Source organism: Atractosteus spatula, chromosome 5, assembly GCF_055471065.1.
Source record: "Atractosteus spatula isolate fAtrSpa1 chromosome 5, fAtrSpa1.hap1, whole genome shotgun sequence".
NCBI lineage: Eukaryota > Metazoa > Chordata > Actinopteri > Semionotiformes > Lepisosteidae > Atractosteus > Atractosteus spatula.
The window spans coordinates 19,062,537-19,084,896 of NC_142710.1; the positions used below are offsets into that span (position 1 = coordinate 19,062,537).

At 38.7% G+C, this 22,360-nt stretch overlaps 2 protein-coding genes across 2 annotated transcripts; one reads left to right on the forward strand and one right to left on the reverse strand.

Annotated features, from left to right (window-relative positions):
- Positions 1 to 8,946: 8,946 nt before the first annotated feature.
- LOC148834687 (5-hydroxytryptamine receptor 7-like) lies at positions 8,947 to 14,457 on the reverse strand. The gene is made up of 2 exons (XM_088916670.1): positions 13,645 to 14,457; positions 8,947 to 11,638 (listed from the first exon to the last, which is right to left on the reverse strand). The coding sequence occupies exons 1-2, from the start codon at positions 14,250 to 14,252 to the stop codon at positions 10,885 to 10,887; spliced, it is 1,362 nt and encodes a 453-aa protein (XP_088772796.1). The 5' UTR covers positions 14,253 to 14,457; the 3' UTR covers positions 8,947 to 10,884.
- A 3,517-nt stretch (positions 14,458 to 17,974) lies between these two features.
- LOC148834688 (uncharacterized) lies at positions 17,975 to 20,854 on the forward strand. Its single transcript, XM_088917642.1, has 3 exons — positions 17,975 to 18,361; positions 18,766 to 18,943; positions 19,316 to 20,854. Exons 1-3 carry the CDS (start codon positions 18,038 to 18,040, stop codon positions 19,600 to 19,602), a joined length of 789 nt encoding a protein of 262 aa, XP_088773768.1. The 5' UTR covers positions 17,975 to 18,037; the 3' UTR covers positions 19,603 to 20,854.
- Positions 20,855 to 22,360: the final 1,506 nt, after the last annotated feature.

The window sequence follows — 22,360 nt, forward strand, 5'->3', positions numbered from 1 at the left end:
CTGCAAGACCAGATTTAATTGTAATGGGATTGCTTCTCATCTCATCCAGCTGTAGTTTTAACTAAGTGAACATTGCAGGGCAACAGTTGTGGGCAACAGAGAAAAAAGTACATATTTGACAGATCTGTAACTCCTCCTGAAGAAAACATATGGGAAAAGGTTCTGCATGCACAGAAAAATCATTAAACCTGCCTTCCTCCTTCAACTCAACCCCCAAGTGCTTTCTACTGTATACATCAACAAATACGAATGTGTCTGCTTCTGGTGTCAATTCTGTCTTTAAAGCATAACTGCTGTTCAATGTTGCTTGTTCAAAATCCCATGGGTAAGTTTACAAAGCCTTTAAACAGTGAAAGTCGCTAAAGAGAGAGACTTTTTCATTCTTAATAATGTCTCTTGTGGCATGATAATGTGTAACAGTGTTAATTTCAACAATTAAAAAAGAGGAATTGAAGCACAGAAAGAATTTACATATGCGCCGGTAATACCTTCCAAAACAGGCATAAAAGCACTGGCATGTTTGCATCTAAAGACAAATGTGTTGTTGTTCTTAATTGTACTGTTTGTAACTTAGCATACTGTTACCATTTCATTTATTTCCTCTTTGTAACTGAATCTAAAAATACAATGATATTTATATGTTTTCATGCTTTGATTCACACAATCCTAATTCATCGTGACTCACTGAGTCAGGTCCCACATGCTTTCATTTTAATTTGGTCAAATTGACCAAGAACTCCCCCACTCATTCCCACACTAAATCTGTTTCCCTTGCAGTAATTATTATGACATTTATTGCGCTCTTTGCACACAACAGATGGCATAATCGGGAATTATATAATTCACTGTAATTTTTTGGGGGGCGTGTTTGAGCAGGAAGCTCGTAACAATTCAACTATGTGCTCCTACTATGTCAAGCAACTGATCATTCTGACCCCACGGCCGCGATGAAGTGTCTGTGAAAGGGAAACAAGAAGCTTTCTGCCTGATCGGCACCTCACTGTCACTGCACTGCACTTTCCTGTGGTCGTGACATTTTTCAGGCTGAAAAAGCTGGAAACCCCTCACTGTCTCAGGAATTGCTTATGAATATAAAGCATAATAGTGCATAATAGCACTAGCTAGCGTTTTTTTTCCAAAAAGGAGTACTGCTGCGTGGAATAATTGTCAGTAACTATTGATCACAGTCATTTTGGGATCTACAGTATGTCTTCTGTAAGTTTTAGTAATCTATTTTCCAAAACTACTGTACGTCACCCTTACAGGGACTGCACACACAAACAGGGGGCATTCAAGAGACACCAATCTGGGACAGCAAGACTGTAGGAGAAAATCCACATGGACATCCAATGAGCAAATTCCACACATAATGCTTTTTATCCTGGAATTCAATCCAGAACCCAAGAGCAGTCAGGCAGCAGGACCAACTGGCCACCCTGAACACCTTTTCCGTCATACTGTGGTAGACTTCTCATCTGATCTGGAAATCCTGTATATTAAAGTCTTTAGGAACAAAGAATTCATCTTTTTATTGCAATGGACAATATAAAGTATATTTCTTTCTGAAGGCTATCCTAAAAGTTCTATTGACGATGCTCTTGAGAAGACTCAATTGACAAACAAGGCAGGTATTATTGATAAGATGTACATGATATAAGCAGAAGTATGCATGTACTATATCTTTACTACAGTGGACTTCATAAGACCAATTATTGAGATTTATTTATTGGATGCTGGATTCAAGGGAAGTTTCTTACAGTATTCCTTTACTAACCTTAAGAAAGCAAATGTCTGCATACAGTATGTTAGATTTGAATGTTATCTAAAAGTCATATATCTGAAAATAGACTTGAAGTATTACTTGCATTTTCAGTTAGAATATGATATACTGTATATAATCTGTTACCCAGACCTTGCACCCATTGATAGCTGAGATGAAGCAGTTAGACGATGGGTGGATAATGTGTTTTTCTCAAATAATATATATACCATATGTGACAGAAGAGCCTGTCACGAGGTACAGATAGCATGGGAAATACATATTCATACACCTTCCGTTGAGCAGTTGCTAGATAAGTTCCTGAGGGTGCACACTCGGGGCTTGACAAGTAACTGCTATTATGTAATTTCATATACATTCACATACTTAAACACAGGTATGAGTGAGTACTGTGGTGTGAATGGAGAGCGCTCTCAAAATGGATGATACTCACTGTTTGTTTGGTGTCGGTACTTCCGGGGTGGGTCAGCCTATGGTGGCCTCAGAAGGCCAAACCTAACCCTAGTTCTCAAGGCTTATTTAAGGAGATGGGAAAAACCACATGCATTGAATTGGAGAAATGGTTTGTTCCAGAGGGGGAGGGGCTTACAAGCTATTTAAGCTGGCTCCTCAGCCTAAGAGGGGGTTGGTTGTTGTTGGTTGTTGTTGGTTGTTAGGGCAGGTAGTGTGATTGAAAACTGAAAGAAAGCAATAAGGAGGATTTATCTTCATTTGGAGAATTGTTTTGTTTCTTTCTGCGGTTTTGTTTTCTGGTGTGGGGGACTGGGAGAACTGTAAATAAACTGCACTTATTTTACTTGAGTGTTTTGCAGCGGAGCCATCCTGTTATAAAACGGACCTACTTTGGCCTTCCTCAGGCTATTGTGTGACACCATATATTTATTATATAAAATAATTAATAAATCATATATACCAAAACAGCAATTTAATTACAAAAGAGACAAGGCCCCTGTAGATCTTAATCAATTTATTTAATAGTACTGTAATTCTTTATAACATTGTACATTTCGTCCTTTCTAAAATTTAAGTTGTATTAAATTTTATGGTTGCAGGTAGATTGATTTACTGGCCTGTACTGAGAACTGAGGTTTGCCACTAGGTGTCATGTTCAATATGTTTTAGGAAGTTGAGGGAAAGTAGGTTCAAAAAAGCATGTGTGCATGAGTTTTGCCTGATGGGCAGACTTTTACATTTTAAAGCTCAGCCTTTTAATTTCAAAGAATGATTGAATTTCTGGTTCCTGTTTGTTATGCAGTTAAAATCTTCAATAAAGCATTGAAACTGACCTTTTGGAATTGGCCTCCCGTGGAGTAAATATTGGGGGAAACTAAAAGCTTGCTGAAAAGCTTTTGCACGAGCTCTCTACAAATGATAATGATCCTGTCAGAATGCGCTTGTTACTGTGATTTGCCAATAAATCATATGTGGACGTTTTCTTTTGTAAATTGTCTGCTAGTGAAGTTTGCTATAAATAACGATCACCGGGCAGCAAACAGTGAAGACTGTTTCAACTAAGTGTTTCCCAAGATCCCTATGGGTTTAATCCCACAACTAGAATTTATGGAATTGAACAAAATATTCAGAATTGTATTATACTATATTATAATCATAGGCATGGGTCTTTTTAATTATCCTTAATGATTGTGTTTTTTAATCAAGTAAAAGAAACGCTTTACTTTTCATTCAACATGTTTTACCTTGTGAGATGTTGGAAGGTCATGATATATCACTGAAAAATTATTTTTACTTATGCTATAATGGAAACATGCAGCCCATACTCTCTTACAGCAGTATTTAATGTTGGGCATGAAATGCATTAATATGTCTCCTACATATGTCTTTATTGCTGGTAAGATAAACGAAATATGTACACTAGTTAGTGAGGTATTGAATTTTCAACAGGTGCCAGAGAACACTTTGGCAACTGTTCTGCTTCACTGCATGATTTGTCTTGCTTCTGTTTTCTTTACTGAATCATCTTTATTTAAAAAGAAAAGAGAATATCTTGAAGCATGAATTATCTCTATAATTTCAGTGACAGTCTTTCCACATAAACTCAAAGTCACGTTCGGTCAAGTAGGATGTGACAACTGCTACCACAGATACCAGCCAGGGAAATCAATATGGCCTATTAACATTTCTTTTTCATCATATCTGTATCTTAGTTTCCAAATCAGAGCTCTATGAAGCTCTTCATTATTATGATTTTTTATTGCTGGCTTTTCTAAACTATTCATCACTGCTAAAACCTGTTGTGCCTCTTACTTATAATAATTTATAGTTTGCCAAAGGTGAATTTTCATCAATGTTTATGAAAACATTGACCTAGGCCTTCTATTGGAGGAGAACTAACAAGATTAGTAAATTAATTGAACAATAAGACCTTATTCAGAACTTATCTGTTGTGATGTGAAAAAGGAACATCATAGCATCCTAACGTTCCAATAAGAACTACAAAATTTCAGCAGGATTTAATCATTAGACCATCATGCCACTTTCCCCTTTGGTTCACAAAGTTTTTTTTTCCAGTTTTGCTGACTGAATACAAGGTTCTGTACACTGATATGGCTGGTGTTGACAACATGTTCCTCAAGGGATCACCTGTGAAATAACAGCTCAGTGTGCTCTCTTTTTCAGATATACCTACCAAAATATAGTATATTTGCACAGAAGAGTTTAAAAGTGTACAGTATATATGTATATTTTAACAATTTAAGTAATATTTCCTATGGATGTTTCTCCCAGGTTTACTATTTTTGGGAGGCAGACTCTCTTAATATTAAAAAATAATATTAAGTCATTATTAGTAACATTCATAAATCCCCAGTTATTTCTGATTATAAAAAATTCTCACCCTTATTCCAGGTTCTTGGTTTTCCTTTTGGGGAAGACACATTTTTAAAAATAACAAATTATTGATTTTTTTACCTATTTATTCAGATTTAAAATGTAATTTGAACATAACATGCATATTGTTAAAAGCAGTCAACACATAACCACAAACCATTATTATATTGAAGACAATATTTCCATTCAACTTATGTATGTGCACAAAGTATTTGAAGAAATCTTCTTAAAATGAATCTACTAAAGCACGAAATGTAGACGTCTCAGCAACTAAAAATAATTATTGTCAGATTATAAAAAAAATATTTTAACTTTTCAGCACAGACCAAACCCTGGTCTGGGGTTTTATTTTCATGTTAAATAACATAATGATATAGGTGATATAATGATGACCTACAAAACTTGCTGGATTTGGGCTCTTCAGGATCAGGGCTAGACACAGGGAGTCATGGCTGATGGTTTTTAGAAGACCTGACTTCTCTTTCAGAAATAAAAATACATCCTGACCATCTGCCATTACTACTGCCTGGTATAAGACAACATCTGCCTGTGGATTGCTTCTCTATGTTTCACTTTCAGAGTTATTATTTATTGATTCTTTTAAAACAGTAAAGATATGGAAGTATATTTTAATGCACTCTCTTCTTTTGAGAGGATCCAAAGATTCATATGCAGTGTCATGTCTTCATCAGCTCCAATAATTTAATTTAATGACTTAATACACTCTCTGCTTTGTGTTCCTATTACAGTATATTGATAAAAGAGAAATCCAGCCAGAAGGTCTAGTCTAGTTTTATGTTTTTAAAATAATACAGTATATCCGTACCACTTTTTTTAAGTACTTTGGTAGATTTTACAGACACCCAGCCAGTACTTTCCAAAAGAATACTCCAGTGGCAGTCACCATCAATGTCTGGATGACCTGCTCAGAAAGATTAATTACATTGCAGTCTGGATTAAACACCTCTAGGAACCTACAGCACTATCTTTCTATCAAGCACGCATTTGTCCATGGGAAAAATACATGTGTATTGAGCATGAAGGGAATATGTATGACCTTATGTTACAAGAAAACCTTTTGACTTCTTTGAATTCTTATAGGGTGAATTCTGCAAGAGACTGCCAGAGTAGATTCACAGGAGCTACGGTATGTAAATATTTCATTTATATTTAATTCTCCTGGGAGAGAAACGTCACAACCAGTTTGTGCTGAATTCTGCTGAACTTGCAGAGCAGAATGCACCTTTCCCATCACAGATTTCTGTGACTATAAGACCTCAAGGCTCTCAAAGCTTTTCTGTGTTGTCAGCCTCAATATCTCTTTGCCAGGTCAGGTAGAAAAAAACACTTTTCCTTAAAAGCAAGAACTGTTCAATAATTAAAACTCCCTCAGTCTAAAAGTACACTAGACCATAACCATACCTTCATCGCATATATGTTCTGTCACATCAGCTGAAATGGGGTCTTGTGATATTGACCATAAGAGCAATGTTGAATGCCTTATTTTTTTCTGAAGCCTCTAATGTGGCAAAGATTTTTTATATATTTTTTGCAAACCTATTTGAAAAGGAGTCCTTATGAATTAAGTGTTTCCAGCTCCAATGTTTCTAGGTTATTTTTGTTTTTCTAAAACTAGACTTTTACAGTATATACAGTATTCTTCCTCAATTACCTCTGACTAGTTCTAACTAGCTCTGCATGATTGAAACTAGAAAATGCAATTACCTTTTCTAAAATGAAAGCAAGACACTCTATGAAGATAAGACAGCATCTAATTAAAGCAAGGTCTTCAATCAGCACTTAAAATGCTCTATAGTATTTAGCCGTTTCTCTTGCAATAATTGTCCACAGAAATTAGTTCCCATTTTATTTCACACATTACATTAAGTTCAACTGTATGTCATCAAAAATGAATGCACAACAGAATGCATAATTATTTTATTGCATTAGCATCTCATTTTAAAGCAAATCTAACGTTTTTATCCTCCATGCAGGTACCAAAACGATAGGGCAAATAATGTACTATTACCACATGAATGATTGATTGTGCCCATTGCATAACACACATGACATCAGACTATGTGCCTTGGTACATTGCCATGTTGTCTTAAATATGCTTGTCATTTTTGAAGAGTTGCTTTTGCATTAAATTGTTTTCTGTGTTCCTCCAACCATGTCATTAATGGAGAAGATACACTATGGTTTTACAGTATTCTATTCTGGTATTATATCATTCTAATGTTACATGTTAACAACAGGGCATGTCCAAATACTCTGAGATCAGGTTAGATATTGTTCTCCAAAAAGTAGACTGATTTCTAACACATCTTGTTGTTTATCACTGATAGGAGGCAGTGGAAGGCACTTTCTTCTTCAGTGACTGAAGCATTATTACATATACTGTATTTATGTAGAGAAAAAAACCCTTTCAAGGTTCAAATTAATATTTATAAAGATCAACACAAAAATAACTACAGTAATTGTAAATAATTGTCCTTTTCTGCTCTACTACAACTAAAGGCAAATTGGAATACACAGTAACTAGTTCTACAGTTATTTTCTTCAGAATAAATAACTTATACAGGAAAAAATGGCATTTAGTGTTCAATTTTTTATAGAAGCATTAATTAATTACATTCTTCCTGTATGCCATTTGAGTTTCCTAGTGATCTTGTTCTACTTCCTAAATTATTGTGACACGTCGGCCTTTCAGATCTGTTCATGGAGGATGGAAAAGCAAAAAGCCAGCTGTGTCACTTGGGGGGTTTAGCAAGACTGAAGAAAAGATTGACAGCAACAATTCTCTGACAAAAATTGAAGGACTATTTGGCATGCAGCCACAGAGAACAAGACTTAATAAAACTCACAGGTTTGACAAAGAAAATTCTAATATAAAATAATAAAGTGACACAATACAATTATGGAGAGTTCCCTGAAAAATATAGTACCAGGCTATTGAAATTGATTTATTGCATTTTATTGGTACTTTGTTTTACACTTTAAGAAATTACTGCATGATCAAATGAGATCTGTGGTTTTATCTAAGCCCATTGTTTGACAGGAATGTAAGTTAAAGCTCCTCATTCATAATTTTATCCTGTAAAAATAATTTTATGTTGCTAATAACCATTACCTCTGCTGTAATGCATCAAAATAGTAACGTCAAGCCATAGATTCGGCTTGGAAATGAACGGATGGGAATGTGGCACAGTGGCGCAGTGGTTAGCAGCGTTGTCTTTCAGGGCTGGGGCCCTAGGGTTCAGTTCCAGATCTGGGGTGCAACCTGCAAGGAATTTGTCGTTTCTCCTTGTGCTTGCATGGGTTTCTTCCGGCTGCTTTTGTTTCAGTCCCAGTGGGCCCAGAATAGCCTTCAGTACCTGGTCCACTGGAGGGACCATGGACCTGAGGATCAAACATTGGTACCTGCAAGGGGCCTCTGTGCCACAGATGATCTGAGCTTTCCATGCTTAGTTTCCCTGAAGACCTCACCTGGCACCCAGAGGGCACTCATGAAGGGGGAGGGCTGGCCACCCTCCTTTACCCCAGGAAACCATGAAATTCCCATGAGAGACTGCAGCTCTTCCGTGGATCTTAGGACTCGGGCCCTCCTCCTGCCAGGCAGATACCCAATCGTCCAATTCATCTCTAACTATTTATTCCCAAGACAGCACTCTGGAAACGTACCCATGCTGAGCCCTTTTAGAGGGTCAGCTCCCGGTGTGTCAGTCTGCCCATGGATCATGGACCATGAAACTTTTCCACAAGTGCCTGCTTTACCTCCAGGTCCTGCCGAAGACTTCCCTTCTCAAACCTTCCAGACACTCTGTGTTTTTTTCAGCAGGGTTTAAGAAGCCATCTTGCCTTTTGCAGGACTTGGCCTTCACTCTGCTTTGCTGTGGCTTCAGCTGCCCTCAGCGAGCTCTGGCTGAGCCTCCTCTTTAATTCTCTGAAGTCACCTGAAGACTTATGAGCTCATGCATTTGGGTTTCACCCTCAAATCGTCCACAGCCACACCACAGCCTTTAATCTCCGGATTCCGCCTGTACACATCCGCTGTTGTCTGTAATGCCTTGTGTCAGTGTAACAGGAGGACTGTGTCAGGACCGAATGTAAAACATGCATCTAAAAACCCAGGTGGATATGAAGAGGAAATTAATTATTAACTAAAAATAAGAGGCTTTTCTTCACATAGAAAGTTGGATTTGTCTGGAACACTGTGCATTGCAGATGTCTATTTCCTCTGATCCTTTAAGGACAGGCTTGGGTATATAAACTACTACTGGTAATTAAAAAAAACTAGATGCCCCCTCTCATTAAAAACCTTTATTATGTTTGTTTAATACAGAGTAACCAAAAACAGAGGGAAGGAAAAGGCTTGGGTAAAAGGAAACTGGTTTGAGGAAAAATAATAATTAGGTGAGGTTTGTTAATCCAAAAATAAATATACAGATTTAAGAGGAACTCTAAAAAATAAAGCTTGGCATTACAAATTTAATTTTTTGCTATTTATTTGCCTTATGTTAACATTGCTATCGATGTATTTTAAATCACAGTTGCTCATACCTTTTATAAAAAGCACATGTATCCACATGTAATCATTGTTCTCTAAATTCACACACACATAAATCCAGAACTTTTTATAATGAATTACTTCTAAAAGCCTTTAACTTCATGAAGAACAATTCCACTCTATTACAGGTGAACATATACATATAAGTTTCATTAAATTTGTAAATATCACAGATGATTATATATGTATTTGTTTTACTACAATTTGGAACAAACAAACCAATGAAATAAAACAAAGTAAAAGAATGCAACAAAGTAAAAAAAAATACAATTTAATGTGGAATGCAATTAAATGTATATTTATTTTTTTAATTTGTGATCATGATCACATATTAGGTCTTACTGATAACTATATATTTTTCAGTTCACCACTTAATCACTCTTACAGTACATATGCTCATGGCAAAATGTTGTTTTTGCTAATAATATCTCCAGGCACAACTTCTCCATTTCAGCACTTCACCATATGGCCTGACAAGCTTCAGTAAAACATTTAAATATTATTATATCGCAACTGAAGATAAATAAGACAATAAATAATTTTACTCAACATACAGTAAATACTGTAAATCAAAAACAAGGATAATACAGCCAGTGGAAAGTTGGATAGTTGGAAAATTGTAAATATAAAAACTTCACATTTACACATAGTATTTAAATTAAAATATAATCAGAAAAGCACCTGTTCTCTTTTCTCCTTGCTGTTATCTAAATGTAATCTTTATAGAAGGCCATGTGACCACTTTCAGGTTTTGTATTTTAAATATCCCATTTTATAGTTATTCTCACTATGCAACTACTGTACAAGCTTGTGAAAATAAAAATGTATAAAATCTTAAAGCAGTTGGCAATATTTACATATGCATACATATTTTAAAAAATGTCATTATGTTTGTCTGTTGTGTCTGTGTGCATGTATGTTGATATTGTTTGTATTTTATGATCCCTGAGTTAAGAACATCACAGAACACTGTGAATATTATTTGACACTACCAGGCACAGGAGTGATCATCATTTTTTTATCATCACTTTTAAACAAATCTTGATTTGAAAATATTGATTGTACATCCCTACTTCTATTGTGAGACAATATGTTAAAGTAAACTTCATAATGTGCAGCTGAGAAAAGAAAGAAAATAAATATATCATTTTTTTTTATTCTTGCTTGCTTGCTTATGGTACTATTGCAAAACTAAAACTGAAAACTCTACAGCACTGTGTGAACTTAATTATTCTCAGAGTAAAATATCTGGAACAGACGGAATGTGTTTACTATAACTCTCCGCTACCACTAATGCCACCGAACTCAGCAATGGAAGCTGCTAACACCATGAAACATCAAATGGATTTGAAGAGACTTGGCTGCCATTGGTATAAAGTCACCCATAAATGGAATCATTCATCAAATGTGAGTCTGCCTTCTTGCTAATTCTTCCTGCTCTCCTTCCATCTTGTTCTGTTAGAAATTAAATGTATTTAACTATTGAGAAAAAAAGTCTGAAAGTGACATTTAACTTCTTGCGGGCCTGCTTGTTTTATATCTTGTCAGGACTTTTAGCTGGTGGGAACTAAACCCAACACACACACCAACAAAAGCCTGGTGAGATCTGGCACTCGCAGTCAGGCAACAGAAAAGTGCCTCCGGAGTCAAGAGAGGACAGCAGGAAGAAAGACGGCAGAAGCTCCACCTAGAGGACGAGGCCCGGTCTCTCGGCCAGCTTCAGAGCCTCGTGCATGCCTGCCGCCGAGAGCTTGCGGTTGATGTTTCTGTATCGGCACTGCAGCAGGTTCCGGTATGTGGTCCTCAGGTCCCTGTTGAAGAAGGCGTAGATGAAGGGGTTGATGAGCGAGTTGGCGTAGCCCAGCCACAGGAACGTCCTCTCCACCCACAGGGGGATGCAGCTGCACTCGATGCCGCAGATGAAGGGCCGCGCGGTGGAGAGCAGGAAGAAGGGCAGCCAGCACACGGTGAACGCCCCGACGATAATTCCCAGAGTGGTGGCGGCCTTCTGCTCCCTCTTGAAAATGGACATGTTCTTCCTGTCGCTCTTCAGGAGGCGGGAAAAATTGGTGCACTCCTCGGCCTCCCGGTGCAGCTTTAGGGCTCCGGACACGCAGTCTATGGCGTCGTTCTCCTCGGCCCGCGGGAAGCCGGTAAACGTGTGCTTGGCCGCGCTCCTCTTGGCAGCTCTGTATATGCGGTAGTACATCATCAGCATGACTGACATGGGGATGTAGAACGCCACCGCGGTGGAGTAGATGGTGTAGCCGAAGTCCTGGCTGATCAGGCACACCTTGTTGTCGTTGACGTTCTGAGCCCAGCCGAACAAGGGCGGCAGGGTGATGGAGGCAGACAGGAGCCACACGGATAGGATCATCTTGGCCATACACCTTCCGTTTTGTCTAACAGGGTAGGTCAGGGGTCTGGTTATCCCGAGATACCTGAAAAGTAATTTCAGCAAAAAAAAATTAAAAATCCAAATAACATTTTCTTCAGCTTTTTTTAGATTCTCCACTTCAGCGTCATCCTAATTAGCTCTCTGTAAAATGATCTAGTCGCTTGCTGGCCTTGGGTGGAGTTCTGATGTACTTTTTGATCATATATCCAGCAAGAGTCCCTGACAGGTGCTCAAAAAAGAGCAGATAACTTCTGTTCTATAGGAAATTTTGTTTGTAGATGGAAATTAATTGCATTACAAACATCTAAATTTCTTAATTTATCCAGGTTGCACACAGACCTGTGGTTGCCCCTAAGATTCTTGCCTACATTAAATGTCTAAAACAATTTATCAAAAGAACCTTATTTGACTATCTAAAAGAAGACAACTGAGCTCCTTTCTCTTCTGTCACTAGAAGGCTTTTCAAGTCCAAGAGATAAGAAAGAGCAGATATGCCTTCATACACCTTATTTACAAGTATGTCTGCAGAATGTGATTAAGACATTATTAGCCTCATTCTACTGATTACATAAACCAACCTGAGTAATCTGAATAACACTGGTGAACATTATAACTGAACCATGGACAGCTCCCCAATAAAAAGTTTGATCGGTGAAGCCCTCTGCTGCTTTTCTATGTATGCCTTTCTTTTGTATGAAACCGTTCTGTAGAATTCTGATTTTTAATTCAACACTAACTTCTACAGGGTTAAGATGCTATCTTCATATTACAATTACTCTACTAACATACATCAAAAGACTGCCATTATAGATAAGACACTGTTATAGGTAGCAGTAGATAACAGGAAACTCTTGGACTAGGAGGGGGAAAGGGGTGTCAGTTATGGCTGAATATCACGAATGACGAATGGTTCATAGCTACTGTATGTTAATTTTACAGTGATCAGGAGTGTCTTAATTTTGGTGCAGTTGTGCTATTTACAGTCTTAAAAGGTGATGAACAAATATAATAGTGTTTTTTCACCCCATAAAACAATGTTATATGAGAAAATATAAATAAAAATGGATGCTGGATCTCTTGAGTTACTTCTTAACAACTGCAATCAACGCAGTCGATGGACATTGTTCCTGTGCTTTTTTTCATTTATATGGAAACTCTTCTACTATTCTACGTATCGTATGTATATATTATACAATTGGCTAAAGCATATGCAATACACCCATTGTAAGCAATTTACTTATCACCATAGGAGACCATTGATATTCCTGAATTTCAAACATGTTTAGCGTTTTATTTTATTTTGTTGTTTGTACATTTCATCGCTATTGCGAATAAAGTCCGTTTTTTTCAAATTGTAAAAATTCACTGTTACAAAATAGCAGATTTTGTCCGTTGAATCCAAAGTACATCAAAACGAATAGTGAAACCGAGAGTTTTCTGTATTAACAGGTGAAGCTTTCCATAATTCGTTTTTGAAACCGTGATAATTTATCCCTTCAGCTTATGAGTGCTTGCAGACGATTCACGGCTATTGTCAATAAATAATTTTATCAAATCTTTCTTCTTATCTGAGTAGGTGGAAAAATAACTTTTTAGTAGCGGTTTTGTACTGGGTTTTTCCCGTTTTAATTAGAAATCAAACAAGGTACACGAAACACAGCCGTGAAATACCACATTTGAAACAATGGATGTATGGATGATATACGGTACCACTGAATATCCTTCATCTGTAGTAATCATCCAATACATACTTCTTTCTCCGTTTTGAAAAAACGGCGTGTCAGTTCAGATTATATAAAACTTTCGACTTTGGACACTGAATTTGACATGTGCAGTGCATTGTTAAACTCGGTTAAAAATGTGCAGTGTTAACAGGCAAAGGTGTGCCTAGACCAGGGTCAGAATGTAAAAGAAGCTTGTTAATGAGAAAATGAAGAGTCGGTTGGTACACTACAGATAGCGTTATACAGTAGTAAAGGGTGTATAAAGGACAAAGACGTTTAATTGCTTGATAGAACTTGAGTCTATTTGCTACCCTTATCGACTTACCTGTCTATGCTAATCACACACAGCGTCATGATGGAAGCCGTGCAACACATCACATCCATCGCAATGAAGACGTTACAGAAGACTTGTCCAAAAATCCACTGCCCTCCGATAAGGTCAGTGACACTGACAAAGGGCATCACAGCCAGAGCCACCGACAGGTCCGCCAGTGCCAGAGAAACTATTAAGTAATTTGAGGGCTGTCTCAGCTTTTTCACAAAACACACGGATATGACCACCAGCAAGTTCCCAGAAATGGTCAGCAGAGTTAGCATGGTAAGGATTCCGCCTATAACCACTTTCTCGACGTTGCCGTAGTTGAGAATCTGTTCCCCGCATTGTGTGCCGTTCTCTGTGGAGAGACTGGAAGTTGGTGCTGGGGTGGGTGTTGCTTTCTGTACAACCTTTTGCAGATGTGAATTCAGTTCCTCGGAAATCATTCTGGTGGTGCTGAGGACCCGTGGTGTCTCTTCAATCAAGTAGGATCTGATATTAGCGTAAATAAAACTAGTGTTGATGTCCATAACCATAGTGGTCACCGCTGTCCATGAAGCCAGGCTAGTGCTGCCCGCAGAACCTACTGGTGTGCAGCTGGTCCACTTGTTCAGCATTGGCGGGGTTGTCGCTCCTCAGACGGACTAATGAACAACATTTAACAAGACGAGCAGGTGATGTGGAGGACATTGCGCTGCTTGAACAATCCTCAGGAGCCAGATAAAAACCAAAGCAATTCACGCCGGGGCTGGAGAAAGGCAGTTGCAGTTCTCTGAGTTTGTACAAGCTGCCGGGTGGCTCTTCAATCCGGAGATCGCCAAAATGACTGCTCCTTAAAACTCGGGGAGCTGTCATGTACTGGCGGGGTCGCTCTTTCCTTAAAGGCAGAAAATGACGTCATGCTAATAATCACAGGACCCGCCAGGCTGGAAGTGAAGCACAAGAAGTTAATCAAAATAGAAGCGCGACAAAACGTGTGATTGTCCGTATACTCTTAAACTTTTCCCGCAGTTAGCATGTTTTTTTTCTGACTACACCTCCACTTATGCCGTCAAATTAATGAGCAAGGATGACTTAAAAATACACACTGACTTTCCTTTGTTGATTTCCTTTAGATCGGATTAAGTCGGGTTTACAAAATATGTACAGGATGCAGTGTGTGAATAAAGTAGGCTAGATTTCGGCCCAAGTCTGTATAATAAACCAGACCAATTATAAAATCAGTGCCAAAAAATACAGTCCTGGTTTCATGGCTATGCTAATTTCACAATAATCAGGAGTGTCTTAATCTTGGTTCAATTGTAATATTTACAGTTTTTCAAGATGATGGACACAAAAAATATAGAGTAGAAAGTAAATTCTGGTACATTGCAGTACACCGCATTGCTGCCTCTCCGCTCTTGAGTCCTGAGCTCCATTTCGGACTCTTGGTCCTTCTGTGTGGAGGTTGCACGTTCTTCCTTGCTGTTGATATAGGTTTTATTCCGGGTGCCACCTTCTACAGATACGCTGCCAAGACACCAAGTTATTTGGTGTCTCTTTGGGTGCGTGTGTCCTGGGGAAGTCCGACCCTAGGGCCCTGTGTCTACAGGGTTGGGCTCCGGCTCAACGTGACTCTCCGGAGGATGACACCGGTACAGGTAACGTACGTGGAATTCCCTCTACATCACGAAGGAACACTATAACACCAAATCAGTTTTCAGATTAAAAACCACCGACAAATGTCACACGTAAAATCATGTATGACTGCAAAACTATGAATCCTTAAAATAAGAATAAATAACGGGAACACTAAACTAGCGGCAGTGCTGCATTCACTTCAGTCCACCCCCTCCCGCAATGTTACATTTCCACATATGCGTTTGTTTTCTCATTAGTATGCTATTTTTAAAGAGAAAATTGAGTTCCGATTTTGAAAGTTTTTTTTAATCAAAATGTGATACAGTCAACAATGAAACGAGAGTGAAACGTTTGGCAAGTGTATTATTTAATCATAAACATTTCATTTTTGTAAACTATTTCATACCGTGATCTGTGTGGTATGAAATAAACTTTGTGATACTTTGGTGCCATCTGCTGGACATGTTGTTCACCAGCTACATAAAGGAGATTTTATCAATTTGGAGACCCATTGGAGAATAGTCCCAATAGTCCCGAATATATCCCATTTGAAGACGTCATTTGTATGTTTTTTAAAACATTTTTGTAGGTTATGATAGGACTTGCTGTTATTATCAGTCAACGTATGAATTACTTTAGATCTTTATTCGCATCTTTTACTGTTTCGAAATGCAGTGAAATATTTTCAATCTATAATGAAATTTTGCAAAACAACTCGAAGATTTGTGCAGCTAAACATGATAGACAGCAGCTGTACCTTTAGACGTGTAAATAGTGGAAAATGGATTTCTTCTTTACTGCATTACAGGAAGGGTTAGATCAGTGGTTTCATAGCCCCAGTCCTCAGGCAGTGCTGGAGGGGTTACTGGTTTTCATTGCAGCCGAGTTTTAGATTTCAGATGCTATAATTCTTTAAACTTATATAGTGCTTTTCTGGACACTTCACTCAAAGTGCTTTAAAGGTAATGGGGACTCGACTCCACCACTACCCACTGGAGCACCCACTGCGATGCTGGGACGGCAGCCATAGTGTACCAGTACACTCGCCACACACCAGCTATCAGTGGGGAGGAGAACAGAGCGATGTAGCCAGTTCACAGATGGGGATTATTAGGAGGCCATGCTTGAGAGAGGCCAATGGGAAATTTGGCCAGGACACTGGGGCAACACATTTACTCTTTTCGAGAAACGCCCTGGGATTTTTTAATGACCACAGAGAGTCAGGACTTCAGATTTACATCTCATCTGAAGAATGGTGCCTTTTTACAGTGACAATAATAATGATAATTTCTTGATGATAGTTTCTTTATTAGCCCTCTACAATTTCTTGCATTAGGAATTCATCTTTTCCCATACCCCAGCTTTTCTCCATGAGACACACAGACAGGGAGAGAAGCTTGGGGTCAGAGCACAGGGCCAGCCATTGTACGGCACCCCTGGAGCAGCTGGGGTTAAGGGCCTTGCTCAGGGGATTTGAACCAGCAACCTTCCAGCCACAGGCGCAGATCCTTAGCCACAGAGCCACTGCTCCGCTCCTTTTTTTTTAATAATGATGTAGTGTACCCATCGTTATAATGCGGCATTAGGATCACACAGACCGGAGGGTGAGCTCCACCTGCTGGCCCCACTAACACCTCTTCCAGCAGCAACCTTAGTTTTTCCAGGTCTCCCATCCAGGTACTAGCCAGGCCCACCTGCTTAGCTTCAGTGGGTTGCCAGCTGTGAATTGCATGGTGATAAAGCTGCTGGCTGTATGGTTATAACTGAACACTTAATTTGTCTCCTTACTTGTTTGAACTGTTAACTTGTTTTTATATTGTTTTGAATGTAAACAAATTTCTGACACTATTTCAAGGCCACTATTTCCAACATCTTCAGCATATAGAACATTACACAGACTCTCCTCGATTTTCTTGCCGTTATTTCTGACTAAACAGCAACCTGCTAGTTGGTCAATTAATGATTAACAGAGACAGGTGGGAATGACACTGTACCAGACACGCCCAGAGTGATGGGCTTTTTCTTCTTCAGAGGTCATACTGGTCGAATTTCTGGCAACAAATATCAATGAGGGCAGTTCTGAGCACCAGAAACTGGAACAGGATTAATAGAAAACAATTACGAATCCCGTTTGACGTTTGAAGAACTAAAAACAAATATACAAATATGCCCCATATATTGTAGGAATATGAAGTCAATTAACCTGTGCGCAAGAAGTCGACTGGAGCAAAATCCAGGAGACACAGCGTTCCTCCACAGCCGAGTGTGGAAATCTCTGGCGTACGCAACCAGCCTGGTCTATCCGTGCAAATGCCACACAGTATTATCATTACGCCAATCACATCATCCTTTCAAAGTAATAGGGGCTGAAAAGAACGAAAACAGAGGCTTTGGCGTGGTTCTAAGAACAATGAGCCTGCAGATAGACGGGGGAGGGGTTGATGTTCCTGTTAAAAAGTTTTAGGATCTTTTCCGCAATCTGCTTTTTTTCTCTGTCCATCCTGATTGATGGCGATCTTTTAGTTATTAGCTTATTTGCCCTATCTTGGAGCCACTCGCGATATGCACTGTAAACTATTTCATTTCATCCGCTATTACTTTAAGGAAAACCTCAGTTCGAATTATGTGAGCGAACTAAAACCTACGCACGTGATGCCACCATTATCTTGTTACGAAACGTAACCATACAGTATTGTATAAGTAACCTTGCTTTTCAACCTACAGATGGCAGTACAGTTAAAGATTCACGTGGTGGGTTTTACAGGACTAGGAGGCAACCGTAATGGCTTCAGTGGCTTTAATCCAGGGAGCGAGCAGAGGAATCGGGCTAGAGTTTTGCAGACATATTTTGGCGAAAAAAAGCCCAGCGTTGGTGGTCGCGACATGCAGAAACCCAGAGGCTGCAGCTGGCTTGAGGGATTTAACAGGGCAGTATCCTGGGAAAATTAAAGTGCTGAAGGTAGACGTGACGCGAGAAAAAGACGTACAAGTCGCTGCGGAAATAGTTAAAAGCGAATTTGGAAAACTGGACCTTCTAGTTAACTCTTCAGCGATGCTGCATCCATCTGGAAAAGGCGAAACAAGCCTCAGGGACGTCTCTTCTCAGGTACGACAGATCTTTAAAAGCGTACGTTTTTTCGTAAAGGCGGTGCTTTCAAAAAATTAGCTACAGGGTTTTGACCAATACACGTCTCACCGATCGAGTTCTATCAAACACAAATGCTAGGGATCGCTCAAACGTGTTGAAGAAGTTGGGATTTTAGAGGGATACCTTCAAACCCTAACGTTTCATTCACTTACTGGTTACTGGTGGATCCAACAGGCTTGAAAAGTGAATTTACTAACTATATTATGCAGTTTCTATGTTATCCTTTCTAAATGTCTGGCACACCCTTTACTTCAATAAGTCATTAATGTATTAGATATCCATGAGGTTAATCAGTTACAGTATATGCCAAAGGCTGATAACTGATTTATCACACCGATCATTTTCCCCTCCCTGTGTTGAAGGGTCTGGTTGCCACTCTGACTACAAACACAGTGGGGCCCCTGGTGATGGCAAAGCATTTCAGTCCTTTGCTGCTGAAAGGGAGTGGAGGGTTTGGCCACCAGCCAAAGGATCCATCCAAGCATCACAGTGCCATCCTGGTGAACATGACGGCGAAAGTTGGATCCATTGGCGACAATGGTATGGAAAACTGGAATAGGGCTCTGGCTGCCAGTTCAGGAATGGACCAGCTGTCTGTGTGTTCTTCAGCAATAACCCTTCCTCAGGCACACCACAGTTCTTGACATTTACATTCACTCACAGTTCCATTTCCCCACTCTTGGTGACCTTGAACACATTAGTGCTGTTAAATAAAAGTTTAAACTGATTTCACAAGCTGTACTGAATGTGGCTCAGAAAACGGTAAAATGACCGTGGTGCAGGATTGTGTAGTTCTTTTCTTTGAACTTTTTATTCAACTGATTAGATGAAAGGTTTTATAGTATCTGTATTGGAGGAACTTTAAGAAACGTTCCTCGCCCAATTGCTAACCTTATGTCTTTTGGTTCATAGGCTTAGGAGGGTGGTATAGTTACAGGATGTCCAAATCTGCCTTGAACATGGCTACAAAGAATCTTTCCATCGAGCTAGGCCGAGGAAGGCCGAAGGTCGTGTGTGTCTGCTTACACCCTGGAACCGTCAACACGGATCTCTCAAGGCCTTACCACAAGAATGTGCCCAGGGACAGACTCTTTTCCCCAGAACATTCTGTCCAGTGCCTCATGAATATCATAGACAACCTCACTTGGGAGAAAACTGGGAAGGCCTATTCCTGGGATGGATCTGAATTACCTTGGTGACATTGTGGGGAAAAATATACATAAATAAAGATGTGTTACAGACATTTTTTAGTCTGTAACACATCTTTAGACCTTTAGCTGTAAATATCTGTATGTTCCAGCTGCTGTAATATTTTATATTTCATTATTTTCATATTATTTCAAGAAATGTAAGTCTTAATTGACTCTATTGGTTGAAACATTAGTATGAGAGAACTGGATTTTACAAATGTTTTTTTACTGCACTTTAACCTCAAGAACTGGGAATATTGTAGTTTCGCAGAAGTAACAGTTGACTGTATTGAGGTACAATTAATAAAGGGTCACAGTAGTATTTAACTTGGTAGTGCAGGGCAGTGCCATGGCATGACATTTAATACAGCTGCCTCACGTCTTCAGTCTGGGTTGGACGCCAGTCTAGGGTGTCCTCTGTGTGGACTTTGAAAGTCCTCCCATCAACTTTACTTGAATTTTCTTCCCTCCTTCTGAATGACATGACAGCTAGGTGAATTGCTGTGTTTCAATTGTTTCAATATGTGCGTTCCTGCAGTAGACTACTGGCCCTTGCTAAGCACAATCACATTCTCTACCTCATGTCTGCTGAGTTATGCTCCAGCTTTCCCTCCTGCAGGTGAAGCAGCTGTGAGTGATGGATGTTGTTGCTGTATTAAAAAAAATCTGCTGGCATAAGAACATTGTGTTCGACATAATCTTTTCTAAACAGGTGTAACCAGAAACGAAGATCAAAAGGTCAAATGTGAGAAATTTTGTTCATTCAAATTTATATTTGCAAATCAATGTGAGAGAAAAGAACTGTTATATTGTAGCTTCTACACAGTTTTTATTAAAGTCAAAATATTTCATTTTGAGACATTTATAAAAGGTCAGAGTCAGGCTTTATCTGCTTTACTGTAGTTATTATAATGCAGTTCACTGTTTCCATGTTTATTTTATGTTAATCAGCAAGGCAAAATCTTGAAAATACATTAATACCCTGTTACCCATTATCATCTGGCATAAATGTCAAGTTAACAGTGTGCTTGTAAAACAAATTTTAGAGCCAGCTACTCATGACAACCTTTAAGTTGATTTCTAGTGCCTCATTTCTCACCGTTGTAGAGCTAATCAATGTTTTGAAAGAATATATACTTACGTTGCTCAAGAAACAGACTGTAGGGGGAGCAAATCTAAAGCAAATGTAATGATCTTAAATATTGATTATGAAATATTGTAAAAGGACATATAGTAATAAAAACTTATATCACAATCATCACAGAGATTGAACTGTGTCTGGTTTGGATATCAAAATGTCTTCAGCATATACTGCCAATAGAGACTTCACTGTATTGGACTTCCCACTGAAAGAATTATAAGCAATTTTAGGTAAAGGTGAACTTTAACATCAATGAGGGTACATTTGTACTGGCTGTACTGTATATTTAGTTTGACATTTATCTTTGGCTCTGCTCTCTCTTTTTAAAATAAGCTATATTTTTCTAATTGAATAAATATATACAACACAGGATGCTAGATTACTTTTTTTTTCTCAAGAAAACAAATATTAAATTGACCTTTAACTAATTGAAGTTCTCAACTGAAGTCTGGGCTGGATAACGACTGACAAGCCAGTCTCAAGCACCTGTTTTAAATCACAATCATTACTGACTTTACTATATATTGTGTAACTCTTGCACACAACTCTTCTCATATTTTGTGGTTTTCAATACATTGAATGTGCTCCAATTAACAAGCAGGAAAGCAAAAATAAGACAGATAAAGAGAAATATGCTACTTGTTTTTCATTCTTCTCCCACATTCTCGTCACTTTTTTTATCACGTTCATTCTATACACGGACTGTGCCTTAAACAACAACCAGGGAAACAAAACAAGATAGAATGAAAGAATCTGGGATGGATAATGACAGACAAGCTAATCTCACCCAACTATTTTAAATCACAATAGTTACCGACTTCACTCTATATAACTCTTGCACACACCTCTTCTCATGTTTTTCGGCTTTCAATACATGGACTGTGCTCCAATTAACAAGCAGGAAAGCAAAAATTAGGACATGAGGAGAAACATGCTACGTGTTTTTCACTAACCAGGAGCAGCAGGGGGTGTGGAGTGTGGAGTGAAGCGGTGACTCTGTGGCTAAGGATCTGTGCCTGGGGCTGGAAGATTGCTGGTTCAAATCCCATGGCCGGCAAAGGAATCCTACTCTGTTGGGCCCCTAAGCAAGGCCCTTAACCGCAACTGCTCCAAGGGTGCCGTATAAATGGCTGACCCTGTGCTCTGACCCTAAGCTTCTATCCCTGTCTGTGTCTCTCATTGAGAGCAAGCTGAGGTATGAGAAATGACAAATTCCTAATACAAGAAATTGTATATTGCTAATAAAGTGATCTTATCTTATCTCTTAACCACAAACATTAACCCTAACCCTAATTTGGGAATTAATTTACAGATTACACATTTGTATTATACATTCATTTCTGAAAACAATTTAATCCAGATGGTTTCCTCTTTTAAGATAGCAGTTTGAATGTTTTTTCACTCTTTGGTTCTTTGCTATTAGTATTACAAATTCAATGCACTGTCACATTTCCAAAATGCCATTCCTCATTGTGTCATTCTAATAGATCTCATTGACTAGGCATGCATCTTATAAGTTGAAAGTATTGAGCCATGAAAAACAGAGCAGCAAAATCTGTTTTAATTGAAGTTCTCAGATAGGTTTAAAATCACACCAGTATTCAACAGATCATATTTTTTTATGGT

Excerpts from the sequence above, each read along its gene's own strand:
- LOC148834687 (XM_088916670.1), bottom strand. The coding sequence starts at position 14,252 with ATGCTGAACAAGTGGACCAGCTGCACACCAGTAGGTTCTGCGGGCAGC. Across the intron at positions 11,639-13,644 it reads TGTGTGATTAGCATAGACAG|GTATCTCGGGATAACCAGAC; the intron begins GTAAGTCGATAA and ends ATTACTTTTCAG.
- LOC148834688 (XM_088917642.1), top strand. The coding sequence starts at position 18,038 with ATGGCTTCAGTGGCTTTAATCCAGGGAGCGAGCAGAGGAATCGGGCTA. Across the intron at positions 18,362-18,765 it reads TCAGGGACGTCTCTTCTCAG|GGTCTGGTTGCCACTCTGAC; the intron begins GTACGACAGATC and ends CCTGTGTTGAAG. Across the intron at positions 18,944-19,315 it reads TGGATCCATTGGCGACAATG|GCTTAGGAGGGTGGTATAGT; the intron begins GTATGGAAAACT and ends TTTGGTTCATAG.